At 41.3% G+C, this 23951-nt stretch overlaps 1 protein-coding gene across 38 annotated transcripts in view; it reads right to left on the bottom strand.

The window, feature by feature from the left end:
* ATXN7 (ataxin 7) overlaps positions 1–23951 on the bottom strand; it is a 120867-nt gene that overhangs the window by 22368 nt on the left and 74548 nt on the right. For all 38 annotated transcript variants that reach the window (XR_004960150.1, XR_004960148.1, XR_004960149.1 and 35 more), the window contains one exon: positions 384–636. Coding sequence is in view for 35 of the 38 variants with exons in the window: in XM_036266647.1 (XP_036122540.1) it covers positions 384–636 (253 nt within the window). In the remaining 3 variants the exon portion in view is untranslated. The remainder of the gene's footprint in view (positions 1–383; positions 637–23951) is intronic.

Consider the following 23951-nt stretch of genomic DNA (forward strand, 5'->3'; position numbering starts at 1 on the left):
TGGGCCCAGCATTTGAATGAGGGCTCCTTGGCTAATGCTCCTCCACCTCACTGCACTTCTTTCTCCTTCTCTGGAAAGAGGGTAACAATACCACCTATAGAGTTGTTGTGATCATTAAATGACAATACACATATAGAACTGAGTTTCAATAGGTGGCACAATAAAGGAGCAATAGTAAGTAGTATTCACCTTACAATTAATGCTATCACTACTCTGTAAAGTTGCCCAGGATATGACAGGGAAACAAACAGAAACAACATGTATCTGAATTTTCCCCAGTGGCTCCCTTCCCCAGGACTTCCATATGCTCTCAGATGACCGGTGTGCACAGCTCCACGTCCTGATATCAAGTAAGCACTCAGGACCTGCTTGGTCACACTCACATTCTAGCATGGGGGACTCTACTTTGCTGAATGGGATGCATTGGCTTGGTGTTCCCCCTGAGCTGCAGTTTCTCTTTGGGCGATTTCAACAGCTTGGAACTCAGTGAGGATGCGCTGAGAACACCTCCGCTGGCAGAGCGGCTGCCCCCACTGGCACTGCCGCCTTTGCTTTTGGACAGAGAAGGGAAGAAGGAGAATACTGATGTGGGAGGGACGGCCAAAGAAGGCTTGTTGGATGAGCTATGTCTTCTTTCTGAAAAGGAAACAAAAGAAAAAAAAGACACTGTGTTTTAGGCAAGTCTCCAATGGAATCTGGAAGAGTCTCCTGAAATACAACGCATTTAGGTTCAAAGACACCTCACTAAGTAAACACACATTAAACTCTGCAGCATTCAGCAATGGCTTATCTAGGCCACGCAGACTTACTGAGGATCCCAGGAACAGATCCTTCTGCTGAGGAAACATCTCAGCATAAAGAGCTTTATCATTTACAGATAGCCGTTAGGAAATTAAACAGCCATTCTAAACCCGAAAATACTGGCTCCAACTTGCAGTCAGAGAGAAGAGAATTATTCATTCATCTGTAGAACTCTGCTAATTAACACCTTATGGAACTCATTCTTCCTCTCTAGCACAGTACCTCTCCAATTTTCAAAATAGCAAAATGTTAAGAAACAAGTTGTACCTTCATTTATTTTTCTGTCACTACCCACTAGCATATGACACCAAATGAGAATGTTTCTGGGGTTAGTTTATCATTCCTTAAGAATCTGTGCTGAAATTTTCCAGTGAATCATTTCACTCCCCTTTTTTTAATCATCTCACTCAACTACAGATGGCATAGCTCCGGCTCACACCACGAAGATGCCAAAGGCGCAAGACAAAAACACCACAGACAGCTGAGCTTGGTGTTGAGACAGGAAGTAATGTGTGCTTAAGTAGAGACTACACAGGTATAACTGGGGGGAAAAAGTCTATCCCCTGGAGAATAAGTCTATCCTTTGAGTTTTCTCAGAGTAAGGCAATCCATATTAAACAAATAGAGAACAGTTGAAGCATGCATGTTATCATCGGAAACAAGTACATTATTTAGCAACTTTTCTACTTAAGTACCTTATGATGGTAGGTTAGTACCTGCCTTCAATTAGACTTGTCACTTAAAATGACACATTTGCTTAACTCCACGTTTTAAAATATAAGTGATCCAATATTTATCACAGTATGAAAGCTCTATGAATATATGAAAAAGTAGGCATATTAGAATCAATGACTGTAAGCATCACTTAAATGGTTTATTTCCAGAGGTCTTTTCTGTGCCCGTGGCGAGCCTCTCTGCACAGCTGTGACGACTTGTTCCCAGAAGGACATTGCTGGGATGAGGCACTTAAGAACGTGCTCTACACCAGGACAAAACTATCACGCTATCCAGACAAAATTCAAATTCTCCAGCTCTACCACACAAAGGCCACAACCAGGATAGGAAGGCTAAACTGATAATGATTTATAAGTGTTGGTGGTTGTTGTTTTCCTTTTCCTGATAAGAAAGCTGTGTGTAAAAGAAAAGAAAAACTAAAATAATGTAAGTTTAATAATTTACCAAATTTGACATTTCAGGTTTTTAAATTTAGTTTCTCTCTTGTCTGTGATAGCAAACACTCTGCATATACTTCCGAGTATCGGCACCTGCCAGCCAGGACTGTTAACACTCTGGCTCTTCGGCTGCCTGCCTCGTGGCGAAGCTTCTCTAAGCCACGTCTCAGTCACCCTCCCCTGTAAGGCATGCACACTGCAGGCCTTCAGTGAACATCTGCATGATCCATACAGCTTTTCTTGTGGAGAGGAGTGATTTTCCTATTTCTTTTTTTAAAGAATAGTTTGTTGATTTTTTTAGGGGGAAAGGTAGAAGGAGAGAGAGGTAGGAAAAGAGAGAGGGAGAAAGAAACATCAATGTGAGAGCATGTCCCCCACTGGGGACCTGGGAGGAGGGGTCAAGCCCACAATCCTGGCATATGCCCTGACTGGGAATCGAACCAGCAACTTTTCGGTACATGGGATGATGCCCAACCAACTAAGCCAGACTGGCCAGGGCAAGAGGAGTAATTTTTCAAATGGTCCTAGACCAGTGGTTCTCAACTTTGGCTACATATTGGCATAACCAAATGAGCTTTAAAAATACTGATGCCTGGCCCTGGCCAGTTTGGCTCAGCGGTTAGAGCATTGGCCTGAGGTCCAGAGAGACCCAGATTTGGTTCCTGCTAAGGGCGCATACCTCAGTTGCAGTTTGTCCCCGGCCCTGCTTGGGTTGTGCGGGTGGCAGCCATTCGATGAGTCCCTTTCACGTTGATGTTTCTCTCTCTCTCCCCCTCCCGCTCTATCTGAACAAAAAATGGAAAAATGTCCTCAGGTAAGGATAAAAAAAAAAAAAATACTGATGCCTGAACCCCACTCAAAGACTGTGACTGAACTGGTTTGGGGTATGGCCTGGGCACCCAGACTCTTACAAGCTCCCTTGCAGCCAAGATTGAGCGCCTGCCTTAGACCAGGCTAATGCCTCAAACACCACCAACCATGACTAAGTTAGTCTCTGCATAGCGCTGAGAATACTGCCTGGCACATGGCACCGTAATCCAGGGTTTGTTAAAGCTCCCTGCTGCTACTTGTCCTCAACTAGTGTTTGCAAACTTCTATCAACTACAAGCTATTTTCATTGTTCTTACCAAAACCACATAAAATACTACTTTGTGCCCAACATTTTAATTTAAATGATCAACTCTACTGTTCCCTACTCCTTCTTAGTCTGATATTTACCAGTCGCATCATTGGTATTTTGGACAGGATAATTCCTCTACAGGTTTCAGGATAGTTAGAATTCCTGGTCTCCCATCCCCTCATCACCAGTAGTGCCTGCTTCTCTGCAAGGGAAAACCTGAAACTACTACCCACCCAATCCATTTTCAGACAGCCCAGCATAAAGCAGCATACTTCACTTGAGAGAGATTTTTCCAAAACTGTAGTATCTATGAAACAAAAGGTTTGGTAAGCTTGCTATACATATATTTTTCTAATACACATTAAAATAATTAGATATTAAAATTAAAATACTCATCCATGTTCATCCATAAAAGTTACCTTTTGTATCCCTGGTGGCAGTGTCTTAAAGGAACACATGTCTGTGGTATGAAGAGGGGAAAACCCAACTAGAACTTGGACTTTAGGAAAGTTCACTCCTTTTACTATCCTCCAGGTATCAGAATTCTCAAGCCAAGTGTCTTAAGTAAATGTGATATATTTTCTCTTGATATCAAAGGATGTAAATAAAATTCTTAATATAATTAAATACAGTCAGTTCTGCTACAATGCTTGTTTTGAGAATGTTGATTCATCTAAAGCCATCAATATACTAAAAATTCAATTTGAGCCTAATAAAATTTTGCACTTGCTTCTGCAAGATTTCATCTTCAAGAAGCACTAGATGAATGCAGAAAACAACAAGCGGCTGAACGGAACCCTGTGGGAACACAGAATGCCCCGCCCCACCGTCCTCCTCAGGCCACAATGGCTGTGAGGAGCCATGCTCGTCTGCATCTGGTGCTGCGACTGTCCACTGCACTCAGAGCAACCCTCCTGACACCTGCTTCTAGAACGAAAGTCAGGTTGTTTTCAAGGCAAATTGTCCTATTTATTCCAGTTTTTATGCATTTTTAATCATTTAATCTATGTAAAACTGTGCTATCATTTTTGTTAGGTTCCTGCCCTTTTCTGTGTGTCACTGAAGAAGCTTTTGAGTGCTGCACCCATAACCCAATCTTCTCAACGAGTCTTGTGGTTTTCAGTGCACAATTCTGCATAGTGGAGTAATTTTTTAGAATGTGTGCTGTGTTATAGCAAAATTGACTATAACTTCAAACCTGTCCTTTCAATTTTCCATTCCTATCATATTCCATTCTCCAATTTTCTTTTTTTGATCCTTACCCAAGAACATTTTTTGCATTTATCTTCAGATAGAGTGGGGCGCGGAGGGAGGAAAAGAAACATCGATGTGAGAGAGACACATCGACTGGTTGCCACCCACAGGACCCCAACCAGAGTGGGGACAAACTACAATTGAGGTATGTGCCCTTAGTGGGAACCAAACTCGGGTCTCTCCGGTCCGCGGGCTGATGCTCTAACCGCTGAGCCAAACTGGCCAGGGCTCTCCAATTTTCTTTAGTTAATGCTTCCTTGCTTGTCTATTAACTCCTGAAATGTAATTATGCAATACAAAATCAAGATTCAAAGCTTCCTAACATTAAAAGTCAGCTGATGCACAAATAACAGTTCCAAAAAACTGTATTTTCTATTTCAACAATAAAAGCTATTTAAAAACTGAGAATGGCAATCTATCATGTGAACTTTCATTCACTTAAAACAAGCCAGTCGCATGTGTGCATGCGTATGTGTGTCAGATTCTGGCTGAAAAGTGCCCGCTCAAGTCCTGGCCATGCTGCTGAAGCAGAGCGCCTTCACATCGCAGTCTGTGCCTTATTCTCTGGAAAGGGTGGCATCTGGCTTTCCCTTCATGAGAAAGCAAAGGAAAAACCAAATTTAATTATAGTTGAGTTGGACTCTCCTCATCCTTTCACTGTGGGCTCTTAGTTTTCATAAGATTTTAAACTGGGCTCCAGGTTAAAAAAGTGTATGTTCCTAGATCAAAAGTGAAATGGGTAAGCTATGGGTAGGGTTAGTGGACAAACTGGTGGCCAGATGCTAAGCATAACTGCAATGTGGTTTGGTGAGGAGTCCAAGTTGAATTTTCAAAGCACTCCTCTCTCCGGGGTCTGGCACGAGCCCAGAGAAAGCACACTCTGTCCCTGAATGAGGATGGCACTATGAATGGCTCCAGCAGGAGAGACACAATCAGGCAGATCATCGGACAGACAAATATAGATACAGAAAAAGACAGAGGAAAGACAGAGAAAGGTGTGTGTGTGTGTGTGTGTGTGTGTGTGTGTGTCAGGGGTAGGAGGACATGGCAAACAGACAATGTGAAGATAAAGGGAGAAAGAGAGAGCAAGATATGGATGCATCGAGTTTTCTTTCCCCTTGAGGCTTGAACATGTGACACTACTGAAGGCAGGGGCAGGATACGGGGTGGGGGGTGGGGAGGCACGACACAGCACAGCTTTCTTTTAGTCTTCCAAAATGGAAAGCAACCAAAAATACTGAGCCTGTAATAATTTTGGAATCATGCTGAGATTTAAATATATATATATATATATATATATATATATATATATATATATATATATGTATTGACACCAAGGTACAAACCAAAAAGGCGCTCAAAGCAAATACTTAGATCTTTTAAGTCAAAAATAAATGCTGCTTTGAAAATAACTAAACATAATTTATAATGCACGAGTGTCAAAGGGCACAAACATAAAAAAAAAGTCTAGGAAAACTGTAACTTCAAATCATTCATGCTTAAAAAAAATCTAGAACGATATACGTCCAATTTTTGAAAGAGGCAGAGTTGCGCTGCAATCTCAGGCAGGCTGACTCTAGCACCCCGGCTAAACACACCCCAATCCACCTGTCTTCAGGGGGCATAATAACAAGCTGTTATACATGGTCCAAAAGCAGGCAGAATGGAGGGGTGAGGGTCAGGTACACATCACCAAGAAGCCCATCTTCCCATTTGCTCAGCAAAAGAAGGCTAACTGCTAGCGCAGAAGACTGCAAAGGCCAAACATACAACAGGGTCAAGACCGAACTTTGGTTAAATTTGGGGTGGAGTTCCTGTTTAAAGAAAACCTAGGATTTCATCCTAAAGATAAGCTATGGCTGTTAGCCAGTGTAGCCTTCATTTTTTTGCTCAGGGGGTCTTAAAACACCAAAGATGGTTTGAAGAGTATATTTTGGTAGAAAAGTCACAGTTGGGCTGTCTTTCTGACTTGACTAAAAAGAATCACCTTACAAAGTTCCAAGATAAATATTTTCTATAAAGAACCATCAGTAGGAGCAGCAAATACCTGTTCTATAGGATTAGGCTGGCCCCCACCAACCAACACAATTACCCATGTTTCTCTGGTCACTCTGGTCCTGTTGGCCTTCCCAACAGAGGCTCAGGGCTGTCGGGCATAGTCTTGCTATGGAATGACTGAGTAGCTAATCAGCCTGAATAGAATCCAAAGTAAAATAAAAAAATTTTTTTATAGGCCACCTAAAAGGGAAGAACTCTGGATTCAGAGAGACATTGAGTTCAAATTCTTATTTTGCCATTTACTAACTGAGTGAGACCTGACTCCATCCACCTTGGCAGCCTCTTCCTCTGTCAGGCCTCCCTTGCAGGGCTGCTGGGGATTAAATGATAGAGCCCTAAAGCCTGCATCCCAGGCTGACTTTGGACCTGATACTGGGAACTCAACAGGGAGTAAGACAGATGCCCCTGTTAGTGCAGCTGATGCCAGTTACAGACTTAAATGAGAAAAGCCTGCTGATTCTCAAAGCAGGCAGAAATCACTTAAAAACAAACCAAGCCCAATTTAAGGTATCGTCTCCAATGTGGTACAGATTTAGTTGACTTAGCTTAGTCCAGGAAAATTCTAAGCTCTTCTAGATAAGAACTCAGAGGAACAACTTTTAGAATTCATTTTAAATGAATTAATTCACAGCAAACAAAAAGGATGTTCATTCAAGCTAAAATTATTTTATAAATAAAAAGTTAGCTCATTTTCTTGACAGAACTGAGTCACTCAAGAAGAATTGTAGGTGAAATGGAAAAAAGTGAAGATCAAGTTTATGAGTCAAAGGGTAGAAAATTTGGGCAGATTACCAAAGTAATGATTACTAAAGCTCACAAGTGTTTCTCTAAATATAATCTATTTTGGATGGTTTCAATCAGGTAAGGTTAAATAGTACATGTTCTGTAAGGAAAGGCCTAATGAGTAGTATCAATCCACACTTCGAGGAATGTTCGGTTTCATGGGGCTCTGACAGCCCCAGTCCACTAACACTCCACGACTGCTCCCATTTAATGCAAGGATTCTTAACAACCAAGTTTACACAGGGCTGTAAGATGTAAAACACAGGCAAACACGTACAGATCCTTTGTCCAGGCACAGCAAGCAGTAATTACGTATACCAAAAAAGGCTCAGTTTAGAAACTCTGGGTCATTCATTAACCAACACCTTCATAGAACTAGTGAAATTGTTTATTTTGAAACCCAGGTTGAAAATAATTGCAATGAACTATGAAGAGAGCTCCCAGTTAACCCAAACTGTCACACTTCATTCCCAGGATGCCAAACACAACTCATGAAGTGTCAATTGGCATCGTCTGTCTTTCAAAAGAATTATTACCCCCTAAGAAACACCCCAGATCAGAACCTGAGGCAGATTATAAATTTATTTATATGTATATATCTCAGAACTTCTTCCTTACAGATCTGCTTTGTTCCACATCAGTAATTTCCCTAAACTTCTGAGATTCCAAATGAAATCACATTCTAGACCTTTCATCATATCTGCACATTACCTAGACTTTTACTTAATATACTTCACAAAATTCAGTGGCTGACTAGGCATACCTAATTATATAAGCAATACATGTGAAACCAGGACTTTGGGTTTGATATAGTAGTTATCTATTTTTTCCTGATAACTGTTAAAAAAAATATTTAGCATACCATTTAAAAATCACACCATGGACTATGCATGGACATAAAGCATTTAATCATGTCTTCTCACTACTTTCACTGTCGAATTTTCCTATCTGTGTTCTTCCTCTCACCTAAAAGCACTCGTGTCCTGACCAGCAAACGTGGTCCTAACACCAGGCCTTATTGCCATGTACATTTTAAATCCTAAGTCTGCTTTTTCTTCCATCCAGTTTCTTTAGGGTCCCCAGGCACCTGATTAGTAGTATCATGCTAAAAAGAAAGCAAATTGGTGGACTGTCCCTGGAACATTCCAATCTCAAGCTGGGGAATGCAAAGCTCTCTGAAATACAGTGCCGCAAAGGACAAGTAGCCAAACCTGGAGCAGGAGGCAGCCTCAGAGCACGGGAAAGCGGTGACGGAGAAAACGTCTTTACTGCACGTACCCGGTATCATTCCACTAGAGAGATTCAACTGAAAAGGATGACTTCAACACTGGTTGCCCTAAAAACTGGTCTCCAACGACAACTCTTGCCAACTGCATTCTCCTCCCCTAACACAGAGGTGTTTTTACGTTAAAACATAAAGGAAAAGTGCAGAAGAGAGTCATTTACAGCTCTTGGGCCACTTGAAAAAACGTTTTGCCAAAGGTCTAAAATCAAATGATCAAGCTCTTCACGTCAGTGTTTTATAACAGAAGTAAACCCCACTCAAGTACTGCCGTCTCTGGCACTTCCCTGGCTCTGGGCAGGGCAACCACAGCACCCCATTCACAGGCTGCCTGAAAGAACAGATCACAAAGGGCAGATTACATGGGAGAAAGGCTCCTGTGGGGGAAGGGCAGGCGGGCGTGAATGGGTTGTAAATAATGTTGCTAAGAAAGGAGCAGAAATATGGCAACCTCAAATAATCCTCTTGCCAGAAATTCTTCCCATGGGGGCTGTTCCTTTTGTACTTTGCTTTCAAGTGTGTGAGAAATATGAAAAACTTACCGACTATCTGGGGGTAACACTCCCTTGCCATCTTAACTTGTAGCTTTTTGCAAACATTTTTAAAACGGCTTTTTAAAAATCCAAATACTTTATTAAAGAAGATGAAATGAGGGGTACTCAATGATGTAATAGCTGATCACCTCAGTTGTAAGTATAACATCACTTCATAATCTTGATCATAAAACAGCTTGTTTTAGGGAAAACTGAATTGTCTGAGTAACCAGTTCATTTCCTTAAGGGGGCCAGCCCTTCCTATGCTCCTACAACCCTGTTCAAGGTGCTGACTCTGAACTGAGGGTTATCAGCAGGATCCCGTGCGCGCGTGCACACACACACACACACACACATTTTCAGAGAAAGTTCCTTTGGGGAAAAGGCTGCTGCTGCCTGAGCAAAACATGACACCTCCATGTGGTTCTGTGACCCACAGAACTATGCCACCTCTGTGATCTTACTGTCACCATTTCTGGCTGCAGGACACCATGAAATGCTGGCTGACACTTCTCCTTTGCTAATAATCATACAGACTTCTCACTGCTGACTTCAGGAAGCACAGTGTCACCCAAATGATACTGAGAGAGTACAGCACAATCGCCCTGCCTGAAACCAATGTGACGCCACTGTGTGAGTGCACAGCATGTCCCCAAATTTGCTTCTGTCTGCCTCCCGCCCCATCACTGACTTGAAATGTTCGTATTCCTCAGGTATCAACGTGAGAATTAAAAAAAAAAAAAAAAAGAGCCCAAACCAAAAATCTACTGGTTTCCAATTACTCTTTGATCTATTCCTTTATCTGTTAGAGAAAAAAGCACCCTATAAACTCGGTGATTTATCATTTTAAGTTTATCCTCCCCATTTGTTAGACCATACGCAGTTCAAGCATCAATACTATCTTTGCAAAAGCATCTTTGTGGTCATGTTCTGGGTCTGGGTCAGTTTTTCCCAAATGCAAGGTACAAGGGTATCATCAAAATGCAAAGAAAATGGCGAAAAACAATATGTCTTTACCACTCCCATCCAGTTTTTGCATACACACAAGAGTAGGGGGATAGAGAGCTAAAGGAACCTGATAAAACGCAAATTAGAGGAGTTCTTTTTTTGTTTATTTGTTGTTTTTTAAATGCAAGCTTCTGTGCAGGAATCCCCTCAGGGAACAGCGTCTTCCGGGCACACAGCAAGTCCACAGTGCAGTGGACTGACAGCACCATCTGTGGCAGAGCTGTGCTGAGGCTGCAAGTCCCATCCTCACTGCTGTGTCCCCCTAGGTTCCTATCCTTTCTATTTCACTGTATTCTGGATCGTGGAGGGTGGTGGAGAGGACTGTGAACATGGGAATGAAAACAAAAACCTCAAACTCAGAACTGTCCAGAAAACCTCCTCCTTTAAGCACACTCTGCTAGTAAGGAATGGGTGAGTCAGTACTTAACAATGCCCCTGTAGGTAATGAGTTTGCAGCACGTGTTTATTTTTTCTGAAGAGACGTAGCATCTGCCCCACCTACAGGCTGTGGCTGTCAACTAATGAAGACCAAAAGCAATATTCAAAAATGAAACCAGAAATGGCAAAACTAAACCGCCTGACAATAGCTAAGAATTTTTAGAAAAATCAGTTTTAGGGAATTAACAGCAATCTGATTAAAGGTTTAAGATCTGTTTGTATTTAAAGTCCTTCAAACCGGTAGCTAAATTTCAACCTCAATTAAAACCATCCGGTCAAGCTCATTATTGCAGAAGGCATGAAATCTGAATCCAGTGAAAAGTAAAGAACTCAACTGTCACCCAATTTCCTGCTTGCTGACAAGACATGAGATAGTTAAGGTAACTTTGGAAACAGCTTCCCAACCCACCCAAGAAGAATCAGTTTAGTTGTACTGTCTACCTTAATAACAATGGGAAAAACTGTCTTTTCTGGCAGTCAGTCAGTAATTGTATTTTTATACACTCAATTGAAGTTACGGAGTGACTTCCCAGGGCTACTGCTTGTATTTTGAAGTTGTTTTTCCTCCCGACATAGTGTTCTGTTTGAAACTTGGCTGTGGATTTGAAGTATCAGGCAAAACAGCTTTCAAACACATTCTTACAGGAAACACTGCGAACTGCCTGTCATGAAACCTCACCACAAGTGAGATAAAAAACAAACAGTTAAAGCATGTTATAACGTTCCTCCATTTTTAGCGAACGACGTAACCAATGCTCTCCCTGTTTTAAAATACAGGAACGGTTTGGTGCCAACCTCAGCATTTTGTTGGAGTTAATAGCAAACTCAACTCCCGTCTGCATTTGAACTTTGGCCAGATCACTCAAATGACATTTCAGAATGGTCCTGTGGACGGCAGCAGCAGCTAATCCCTTCTGTTCCACTCCTCACTCTGACCCACTGGCTCTGCAGAGCCCCCTCTCTCCACCACTTCGGCAGTGCAGCGCTCTGGGCCTGCAGGCAGGACAGAACAAATGCCAGGAGGGAAGAGGCCTGTATGAACTCTTCCCGCTCTGCTTGGTTCTGTGCAATGTTAGTAAAGACCTAACTTAACCCACCTTCTGCAGGCTCATCCAGAACTGGGCCCGGAGCCAAGACCAGCCTCTGAAAATTGCCTCGGAAAACTTACCCAGTGGCGCTTTCAGCCCTGGTGTGGAGGAAGGGCTGTTCTGGAGAGGCTTCTTGTTACCTTCCATTCACATAATTTGGTTGTGCTTCATTGCACACTTGCTACTGCAGGCTTACATCATGATTTGGGTCTGCCCACCAACTCCAAATATGCTCCATGTTTGGTCTTATGTAACATTTGCCACTACTGTAAAAAGCACTTGAATTACAAAGGTCCTGGCAGATCAACAGAAAACAAGGGGTGGAGTCTAATTTCATCTAATATGGTCATACAAGGAGTCCTGGCTGGTGTAAATTAATGCTTCTATTTGAAAAGGCAACTTGCCAAAACTGAGGAAGATTAAATTTATAAATTTAACCTGCTAAAATGTGAATTATTCACACTCTAATTTTCTGAATACCTTTAAACCGACACTTCAACTACCAGGTACATTAGAAAATCCATATGATTCATTATAAAATCTACATTTTGAGCCTCGACAGACCTAGAAGTTTTATTTTTTTATTCTCACCTGAGGATATTTTTCCATTGATTTGCAGATAGAGTGGAAGGGAGGCGGGGAGGGAGAGAGAAACATCGATATGAGATGACTGTTGTCTCCTGCATGATACTGACCAGGGCTGGGGACTGAACCTGAAACCCAGGTACGTGCCCCTGACCGGAATAAAACCCACAACCCTTTGGTCTGAGGGCTGAGTCTCTAACCACTGAGAAAAACTGGCCAGGGCTAGACCTAGAAGTTTTAAATTTATACACTTCTATAAATATCAGCAAGCTGTCCTCCACATTTTATTTCCTCATGATCTATACTTAAAAAAATAAAAGTTTGTCATATGTAAGGCAAATCTTTCTTCTTAAGTCTAGTCACACAAATCTGAACCCATTTTCTGTGCATATTTATAAAATATGTCTAATTTCAGAAGAATACACACCTGGCTGTCCAGAATTTCAATCACTGGATGACTAACAGAGCTGGCTACGTTTTATATTCATAATCCAAAAACTTTTCTAAGTGGCTCTTTGTAAACAGTATCTTCCTGGTTTAGCTGTTTCCCTATCTCAGCCCTATTGCACTCTCCATATCACTACTTCCCCTCTTGTCAATCAGCAAATCTTACTGTCAAACAGACATTGGGAAAAAACAGCCAACTGATCTGAGTTGTATGATAATAAAGGCTGCACACTTAAACAGATTCAGACGCCTGATATTTCAGAAAGAACACTTTCAAATGTCAATGTGGGGGGTGGGGGGGTGGATTCCTCTACAGAATCCCATCACCCCATGCAGAATATTTGGCAGCAAGTCATGAATTACATGTATGGAAAAGATTTGGCCTGGAAGGGGTAGGAAAGAGTTGTGAGACATAGGTAATGGCTTTTATTAGACCAGACACAAATTCTAAATTGACTCTAAAACAAAAGAATAGCAGCCACATTGCTTTATTTTCACAGCAAGCATTCAGATCCTAACCATGGCAGCAACATTAAGATCCAAAACTATGGTGGTGGTCCTTAAAAGACACCACACAAACATAAAAAAAGAGCCACCAGTGGGCCTTAGGAAGGACAGGATGAGCAAATCTTTCAAAAGTTAATTAGCAAAAATAAGAATTTTAGGTTAATTCGCTGAAGGTTTTCTTAAGCTAGTAGAAAAAAATCCACTGCTATACTCCCTGATTGTAAAGGTCTTAGCACTGTTCACTGTGCCCACCCGCCCCCACAAGGGCAGCTGAGGAGTCTCTTTCATGACATCAAATGCAGAACAGAAGTGAGATGACAAGACACTTCTCAGACTAGGCCTCAGTTCCACAGCGCGGCACCCATCAGACCTGATGCCAGTGCCCAGCCGGTCACAGCACTAATGCTTGCCTTTCTAATGCTCTCTTTTGTAGCTGGTGCCAGTGCAGGGAAAACAATCCTTCTGAGAACCAGCCAGTCCATGGCAGTTCTGGAAGTGCAGTCTTTCTGTAACCCGACGAAAACCAGCGTGAATTTCAGCAAATGTTCTTAAAATGCTATAAACGCATGTCTACATTTAGTTTCATATGTAAACAAGAGAGAAACAACTTGAATTTATTTTTAAGACCTACATAAAAAAAGTGATGAATGATAGTGCACTCCAGGAAAATGTAATTTTGTACAATATACATAAATACACAAAAACTAGGCATAAAGCTCAAATTAATCTTTTAAACACACACATATACCCCTCTCAATGGCCTGAGTAAAATGTTTAAGCAAATACAGCTCTGTTCTGCTTGGAAAGCACTATTATTTTCTTTAAACCATTTCCCAATATTCTATCCAATAAAGTTTCTACTGACACTAAATCCGCCAGTGATGGCTCACATTATGTGTCCAGGTCTGGGGACATGGTCACATTTCTTATCTCTTATGAAGAAATAAACAGACTATAGACTTTAAAAAGTCTATAGACAAAAATAAGATTTTAATAGAATAAAATCCATGCCTTACAGACCAAAAATTACACGTAATGGTTGTGGTGTGGCTGGTGTGCACTCATCAGTTTTACTCTGGTTGCACAAAGGGAGTCCTGAATGGACACGAAATTCTTCCGTGAATTAACCCGCTTGTAGCCATGAGCAGACCCCTGGCAGTCTCAGCACTTTTAGCTGTGTAGCCTAGGGCGGGAGACTTCTGTTCCTCAGGGTCTGTGTCCTCCCCGGAGAAGCACTGAGATCCCCTCCTACCACAGGGCTCTGTGAGGACGAAAGGAAGTTACACAGGGAGTGCGGTGCCCGGCACATCCTAAATGCTCAATAAATGTTAGCTTTGATCATTACAAAAAAGGAAACTGGACAGTGAACATCATGTGAAGAAAGGGAGAGTAAGAGCAAGACAGGGGGTTTAATCAGAGAAATTAATAAAGTCCCAACAAATCTTGGGATTTTCTAACTCGAATCCCTGAGAAGCGGGCGGAGGAGCCACATGTGTGCTGCAGGGCAACAGCGGCAGTGGCAGCTGGGAAATGCTGTGTCCCCGTCACTGGCGGTAGCCAGCTCCAGTTTACAGGGGCACAACACGTCTCCATTGACTCCACTCACTCCAGTCCACTGTCTCAGCAGGCTGGGCGAGTTATAATTGGCCTTAATTGGCACTTACAGGAGCTTTAACATTCCTTACCTGCTGCCAAGGAGCACTTGAAAGGGGGAGAAAGTATTTTCAAACTTAGAAATACCAAGCAATTCATTCAGCTGTGGGCCTGGAAGCCTGCTGTCCACAATCAGCTTAGCTTCACCAAGAAATGCTGCTATATTATTAGCCAGTGCTCACAGGTCCTACCCTGGGGTAGGCGAGGTGAGACATGAGGCTGGAATGAGGATAACTTGCTTTGGGGCTGAGAGCACGCAGTAGCCTTCCTTTGGCTGCCGTCACCTGACCTTTCAGTGGATGGCTTCTTCGGGGCTCAGCCACACTTCATATTGTCCCCTTTCCACTGTCCCAATTGTTCAAAGGCAGACAAATAAAGTATAACCTCATGACCTGATTTATATACAGGCTTTGTGTTAACCACAGTCTGACCTCAGCCCAGTCATTAATTGATATACAAAGTGAACACTGTTAAAAGGTGACCAATCACATCAAATGCAAGGAGGATAATGAAGTCCAAAATAAAAGTGACAATAGTTTTTCACTGGCCCTTCAAGTAATCTCACCAAAAACTGTTATCCTTTAGGAGACTACCATGCTGCAGAGAGGAATACCAGCCTAACAGGACTAGATTTCTTCCCTGAAGGTAAATTCCATACAGAATGAAGAGAAATTTTCCAGAGATGCTGGGAAACATGCCTGTAACTGTTTAAATGAATATTTTTTTAAAAATCATCATTTTGAAAGCTCTCTGCCTCATATTATTAATAGTACTCAAACTTAGAAGGTACATGCCACTCTGGTAGTAAAAAGTTTGCACTTGTTAGAGAAATTTACTTCAAAGTCAGATTACAATTAATCACATGTATGTGCATGTGCCTCTGTGTAAAATAATATAAGAAGCTTTAGAAAATAAATAAAACATCTATTCCTAATGGTGACAATCTCATACATGACTAGTAGAGATATAAAGTATTACAGCCTTTTGGGGAAACAATCTAATAGCAGCTACTAACAATGCAAATAAATATCCTTTCTGATCCAGGAATCCCTTCTTGAGACTCAATCCCATAGGGAAAAATCAACGAGCAGTTAAGGACATATGCAGGGGGTAGTTATGGATGCTTTGTTCATAGAGGTAAAATGCAGGAAACAAAATTAATGTCCACAGAGGGCCTGGCTGAGGAAGCCCCACAGAGCCACACCTCAGAACAGTGAGCAGCCATGAAAAAGAGGGGTTGGTGTTATCCTGGGATGTGAATGGGTTTCCATGCAGTATTACTGAGTAGAAAAGAAGCAGAAGTGTGCAGAATAGGATTCATTTTTTTGTAAAACTAGACCCAAAGCGCCTGCTAATAAAACATGGGATTATGTGTGTCTGTACAGAGTTAAGAGAAAAAAATGTAGAAGGATGCCTACTAAGTTATACACTAAGAAGGTACTGAATTACACAGATGGTGAGAGTAAAAGGGACTATTATAGTTGAAGAAGGTGGGGAGGCAGATGAGCCAAAGAAGTAAGAAAAAAGTAGGCGTAACTGAAAATAGCATGTTTGAGATTATTCCATTTGCTTAGCTATGTAAAAATATATGCTGTGGCCCTGGCCGGGTTGGCTCAGCGATTAGAGCGTCCGCCTGAGGTCCGGAGAGACCCAGGTTCGGTTCCCGCTAAGGGCACGTACCTCGGTTGCAGTTTGTCCCCGGCCCTGATTGGTCGTGCGGGTGGCAGCCACTCGATGTGTCCCTTTCACATCGATGTTTCCCTCTCTCTCTCTTCCTCTCTCTCCCTCCCACTCTGTCTGTACAAAAAATGGAAAAAATCCTCGGATGAGGATAAAAAAAAATATATATATATATGCTGTGAATATATATTTAATATATTCATGTGCCAATCATCATATCTATACAGAAAATAATTTAGTAAATTTTTGTTATAAAAAACGTACTGTGAAGAGAGCTGAAAAAATTTTAAACAGTATGAAATTCTGGTATTACATTAAATAAGTTATCCTGATTAAGACACCCACTTCCTTTGTTTGGCTAAGCAAACTGAGGTTCAATTAGCACAAACGAGTACAGTAATAAGAAGCACACAGGAAAAAGGCCTATTAACCACAGTGGCAAAACAACATCTTAACCTTCAAAAGCTTACTACAAACCCAGTATTAGGAATTCTAATAATCTTTAAAAAATATTAAGCATAAGAAACAATGAAACAAGTTTCATTCATTCTAGAGTTTATTACTGACCCTAGTAAACTACAAATCAAGAACTCTTATCATGTGTGATTGGGGGTTTACTGTCTGTATTTTAACTTATTTTAAAGTAAGATAATTACTTTCTCTGATTTCTCTCTCTCTCTCTCCTCTCTCTTAACTTTCAAATACACAAGAGGAAAGGGTATACAATTTCCTTGAAGTTCAATTTGAGAACAGTTGTCTTAAAAACAAAATATAGAAGCAAACCGAAGACTGGGATTTTTATACACACAATCTGGAATCAGGAAGGAAATAGCTAATTTAGCCACTGCCCCTTTGCCCCAAGCCAGTTTGTTTTATGGGCCTGGACTAAACATGCATGGGAGGAATTATCCCCAGCCAGGTAGTAGATGCTACAGTGTAAGGAAGCAATAAAACTCCCTCTTCTGGTCATATGTAAGACCACAGCTTAACAGGGTTGAAACAGCAGGTGTGTATGTATCTTTCCTAGTCAACATACAAATCAGACTTGTGAAATGATTGTCAGGAAAAAGATCTTTTAGCAAATATAACCAAAACATGGTTTTATATCCTAAAACTCCCCTTTAAAATCCAAAGCACAACCATCCTAATGATTTGCATATGCAGCAGACAAGTCCAGAGCTGCACTGGTGAAAATGGACAGTTTATTTATTGGTGGCGCTAGAAAGTCACATTTTCACTGCCTCATCATGGTGACACAAATCACAAGTTACAGTAGTTCACTAAGTCATAGTCGCACTAACTTGGAGGGCAGTAATGACCAGTCTCCATGTGGAGAATCACTACACTGAAGTAATGACAGACATTCCCAAAGTATGGTCTTTAAAGCATCATGTGTAATAACGCAATTCAAAAAATCTAAATTCCTGTCAATAGGGGGCTGGTTGAATTAATTTAAATACATTAATAAAGTGGAACAATAGGCAGTCTTTAAAAAGAAGGAAGTAGAGTAATATGCATTAACATGAAAAAATAAGGCAGATTATTAAGTTTAAAAAGAAGGTTTGTAACAAATCTAATTTTTCATGTGTATGAGAGAACAAGAAGTATGCAGCCAAATACTGCTTTGCCAGGGCGGGGAAGCTTCCAAGGACATACACCAAACCGTACCCCTGAGAAGTAAGGTGGAGAGGCTTCATTCATTCGAATTGCATATTTATCCTCCTGTGGTTGGTTAATTTTAAAATTTTGTTTTAATTTTTTTAATTCTTACCCAAGGATATGTTTATTGATTTTTAGAAAAAGAGGTAGGGAGGGATGGGGGGGGGGGGAGTGAGAGAAAGACAGAGACATCATTATGAGAGAGAAATATCGATTGGTTGCCTCCAGCACGCGCTCCGACTAGACTAGGGATCGAACTCACAACCTAAGTATGTGTCCTGACTGGGAACTGAACCCACAACTTTTTGTTGTATGGGATGATTTTCCAACCAACGAAGCCACCTGGCCAGGGTAGTTAAATTTTTTTAAATCATGTATATTACTATTATTAATAATAAAAATACATTAAAAAACTGTTTTCTTTATTAATTTGAGACAGATGAAGGAAGAGGGAGAGAGAGATAGAAACATTGATGAGAGAGAACATCGACTGGTCACCTCCTGCATGCCCCCCGACTGAGGATCTGGCCACAACCTGGGCATGTGCCCTGACCAGAAATTGAACTGGTGATCTTTTGGTACATGGGTCAATGTTCAACCACTGAGCCACACCAGCCAGGCTACATGTTTTTTTTTTTTTTTTTAAATCAGTAAGTTTTTGTTACCCAAATGACAGCATGAGAAGTCCCAGAAAAGTGTACACATCCTCTTTTGTTGTCTAGCTTATATGACTAAATTAGTTCCACTACAAACAAACAACAACAAAATCTGGAAAGAAGAAATGATCCCAAAGTGTAGCATCTCTACAATAATTATTTTCTATCCCTACAATCTTTAGAAAATGTCTACAGACTAAATATAATACATCAAGGTTTCAATATACCTCATTAAAAAAGAAGCCCATATACAAATTAAAAGAACAACCCCATGATCCACAAGCTAAGTAAATTCATCCAGTTGCTTGAGCCAAAAACCCCATGAGCCATTCCTCATCCTTTCTTTTCCCATATCACTCACCCCTAGTCCAGTAGCAGGCCCTGCTGGCTTTCTATTTCCCTACGGATTGCTATTCTTCCATCCGTACATCTTAGCCTCTGCTGCAACAATCCAGCTCTCACCTTATTCCTAGCATTAGTCTGCTAATGCAACACAGCCCACCAACTGGTCTCCCCACTTCTGATCTTGCCCCGTGTGTTCCACACACCAACCTGAGTCACATCAAAATACTGCCTTGCTCATATCCCTCCAATGACTTCTCCTTGCCTGCATGGTCCAATCCTGATTCCTATTGTGGCTTGCAGAGCTCAGAATCCTCTGGCACCAGCCCCTCTTTCTCCAGCTTTAACCTGGACCCATCTCCTTGCACACTGCTTTTCCACACCCTCACTGGCCTTTCTGCCAAGTCCATTCCACCTCAGGATCTTTGCATTTCTGTGTGGAACACTGGTCATCCAGATCTTCAAATGGCTGGCTCTTTATCATCACTGAGTTTATAATTTTTTTTTTTTTTGTACAGATAGAGTGGGAGGGAGAAAGAGGAAGAGAGAGAGAGAGAGAAACATCGACGTGAAAGGGACACATCGAGTGGCTGCCACCCGCACGACCAACCAGGGCCGGGGACAAACTGCAACCGAGGTACGTGCCCTTAGCGGGAACCGAACCCGGGTCTCTCCGGACCGCAGGCCGACGCTCTAACCGCTGAGCCAAACCGGCCAGGGCTATCATCACTGAGTTTAAATATCAACTTCTCAGAGCAGTTTTCTTTGACTAGCCTTATCTAAAATGCCCGTGCTCCAGCCATTCTTTTTCACATTATTCCTAGCATTTATCACTACCTGAAATAATCCTATTTTACTTTGTCTTTCTCGCTCCACCCTTCCTAAACAGAACATAAGCTGCATTAAATCAAAGACACTGCGTTTCTAGTTCAGCAACAGAGCAATGCCTAGAGAAGACAATAGGTACTCAATAAATACTTGTTAAATACATGAGATAATATCGTTGCCAGTTTATTTTTTAAAGAAACGTCAAAGACACAGACATTAATAAAGGCACAAATTTCAGTATGAGGAAAAATCAAGACATTTTATAACTAGAAATAAAAATGCTGCTCCTAAAAATGGCGTAAATAACACAGTTAAAAGGTGCCTGCTTATTATATAACAGAAAAAAAGATAAAATTATATTAGCACTATTTGGCTTATGGCAAAGAAAAACTGAATTCACTGCATTTATTTGACAGCATGCTAGTCAGTGACAAGAAGCTTATGTAAAATGGTCAACTGGGGATTTCCTTCTAGAGTTAAACTAATGCCCACCCTTGACATGGTTCACGTTTTGATGTGCCTGCTCTGGTTAGCTCCCTTCCCTGGCTCAGCCCCCAGCTGCTGGAGAAAGGCCTGGCAGGTGCCTCCGAACCAAAAGAGCCAAATATTTTTTGGCTCTGCAACAAGTTTCAATCTGTACACTAACTACAGAAATAAATATGCCAACCAATTCTCTAAAGAAGCTACAAAATGTGTTGAGGCTGTAACAGAAAGAGGAGGAATTTGGCTTTGGCTAGCTACTATGATTTAGCATTAAATAAACTAGGAGAATAATCTGAAGAGAAATCCAAAAACTGTGCTACATCAAATATCTACCTACTATCATAACCTCTCTGAATTACTAAATGTTCTGAGGTATTGGGTTTAAAATGCTGAACCATAACTTTACTCTAAGCAAAGTTAAAATTCTACCTGAGCTAGAACATGTCACTAATGACAGTTTGTGACAGGTGGAATTCATTACATCACTCCATACATCCTTATTATTCGCAAGAGAAATAGATACGAGTAGTTAAAAAACTGGGCCTGGCACATTAAAAAAAATTTTTTTTTTAATTTATTGAGAGAGAGAGAGAGAGAGAGAGAGAGAGAGAGAGAGACATGTGTGCTTCATGTATACATGCATTCACTAGCTGTTACTTGCATGTGCCCTGACTAGGGATCAAACCCACAGCCTTGCTGTACTGGGACAACACTCTAACCAACTCAACTACCCGAGCAGGGCTCGCCTCTTACAATGTATCTGTGTGAATAAAATTTAATTTAGAACTTTGATCTGTAAACTGGAAATAAAACCACTCAGTGGGTCTCTAAGAATAGAAAAATGAGATAATACACGCAAAATGCTTTGTAAATCATCAAGTGCTAGTAAAAGTTATCATTAGTCTGTGGACTTTTAAATGAATGCCAATCCTAAAAAGATTAATCATCACTGATGTTTCAAAGTAGAAAATACCTAGATTATAAAAATTCAGTGGCCCTGCCATGTAGCTCATTTGGTTAGAGCATCATCCCAATCCAGGGGTGGTGAACGTCCGGCCCTCAGACCCAATAAGGCTCAAAAAGTCAATACCGGTTAACATCACATGCTTCACCAAATTGGCCTGATCAAATATAGCAGGCTAATTTTTTTTTTAAACTTTATTGTTGAAATGTATTACAGATGTCCCTCCTTTTTTCTTCCCCTTGACTCTCTCCTCCTGCCTTCCCCACACTATTGCCTGTGTCTATTGGTTATGCATGTATGCATATAAATTCTTTGATTTCTTTCTTCTTGCCCCACCTCCCCCTTTCCCTTTCAGGTTCATCAGTCTAACAACTAATTTGTACTTCTTAATCCCTTCACCTTTTCACCCATCCTCCCAACCCCTCTCCCATTTGGCAAGCAACAAAAAGTTCTCTGTATCTATGAGTCTGTTTTTGTTCTGCGTGCTCATTTCATTTGTAGATTCAATTGTTGATAGATATGTATTTATTGCCATTTTATTGTTCATATTTTTGTTCTTTTTCAAGAAGACCCATCAACATTTCACATAATACTGGTTTGGTGTTGATGAACTCCTTTAGTTTTTTCTTGTCTGGGAAACTCTTGATATGACCACCAATTCTAAATGATAGCTTTGCAGGATACAGTAATCTTGGTTGTAGGTCCTTGCTTTTCATCGCTTTAAATATTTCTTGCTACTCTCTTCTGGCCTGCAAAGTTTCTTCTGAGAAACTGGCTGACAGTCTTATGGGAGCTCCACTGGAGGTTACTAACTGCTTTTCTCTTGCTGATTTTAAGATTCTCTCTTTGGCTTGAACCTTTTGCATTTTAATGATGATGTGTCTTGGTGTGGGCTTCTTGGAGTTCACCTTGTTTGGGCTCTCTGCTTCCTGGACTTGTATGTCTGTTTCCTTCATCAAGTTAGGGAAGTTTTCTGTCATTATTGCTTCAAATAGGTTTTCAATTTCTAGCTCTCTCTTGTATTCTTCTGGCACCCCTATGATGGTACACTTGAAGTTGTCCCAGTGGATTCTTACACTACCTTCATTTTTTTTGAATTCTTTTTTCTTTTTGCTGTTCTGATTGAGTATGTTTTGCCTCCTTATATTCCAAATTGATGGTTTGCTTCTTGGCTTTGCCTACCCTGCTATTGATTCCCGTAAATTATTTTTTATTTCAGTTAGTGCATCCTTAATTTCTGACTGGTCCTTTTTTATGCTCTTGAGGTCCTCACTAAGTTCACTGAGAATCCTTATAACCAGTGTTTTGAACTCTGCATCTGATTGATTGCTTATCTCCATTTTGTTTAGTTCTTTTCCTGGAGTTTTGTTCTGTTCTTTCATTTGGGACATGTTTGTCTCCTCATTTTGGCTGCCTCTCTGGGTTTGTTTCTATGTATTAGGTAGAGTTGCTATGTCTCCTAGGCTTCCTTGGGTGCCCTTTTATAGTAGGTATCCTATAGGGTCCAGTGCCACAACCTCCCTGGTCATCCCGGCTGGGACCTCGAGGCGCACCCCTCTTGTGGACTTTACATCCTTCTGTTGTAATCGAGTCTTGATTGCTGTTGGCACGTCAATGGGAGGGATTTACTCAGGCTGATCAGCTGCAAGGACTGGCTGTGCCTACTGACCTCTGACTACCTTGGATGATCAGCTGTGCAGGGGCCCACTGAATAGAGCAAGACTTACTTCAGCAGGGCTCTTGTACCCACTGAGTCCAATCCTTGAGTGTGTCACTTGTGGAGGTGGTTGGGTGGTGGTGCTTCGACATGGTCTGAGGCTGTCTCCTGGGTCTGCTGGTTCTGGGGCAAGGTCAGCCATTGATCATGTTCTACCTGGTGCTACCAGGCATAAGCTACAAAGCTATCTGCCGATGGCTACTTCTTGTGCTGGATGTGAAGGTGCCCAGGCAAAGCCAAGCTGTGAGCCAAGGCTGGCTGCCTCTAGTGCCAGGCCTGGGGCCACTTAGTGGGAGGCATGGGGCTTACTGTAGCCAGATGCTGAAGTTACTCCATGTAATCAATAGGATGGCAAAAAAAGGAGGCTGTTATTTATCAAAACAGCAAAACCTCTGCTTTGTGATGTAGATTAGCTTAACTCCAGGATGGCAGTCAACTCACAAAACCATGTGAAGTGTCAACAATGGGAATAGGCATCTTTGCCAGAACTAGCAGATTGAATCTCACAGAGCAACTCATTTTGCTCTTATACTACTCTTCTTTGAAACCAATTAATTAGCTTATAAAAGTATGAGTAATTTCTATTTACTCATCCTCTGATAAAAAGGACATTTTAGAAAAATAGAATTTGTGCAAGTGGAGAAAGCTGTAAGATCGCAGCAGTGTTTCTGCTAAAGCTACTTTCATCACGGTATTGAAAAGCCACATTTATGACATCCCTCTTTGCGAATAGAAGTCTGAGAGAGGGCCAGATGTTATACACCCAGGACAGATTCCAATATCACTGACAGCAACTGTCAGGGGCTCAGTACATAAAATCAATTGATAAATGGCAAGGGGTGTTTATTTGTATTCCTTTTGCAGATCAGCATGGGATTCAAGGATTCTGCTTC

The sequence above is a fragment of the Molossus molossus genome, unplaced genomic scaffold (assembly GCF_014108415.1).
Source record: "Molossus molossus isolate mMolMol1 unplaced genomic scaffold, mMolMol1.p scaffold_m16_p_18, whole genome shotgun sequence".
Lineage (NCBI taxonomy): Eukaryota > Metazoa > Chordata > Mammalia > Chiroptera > Molossidae > Molossus > Molossus molossus.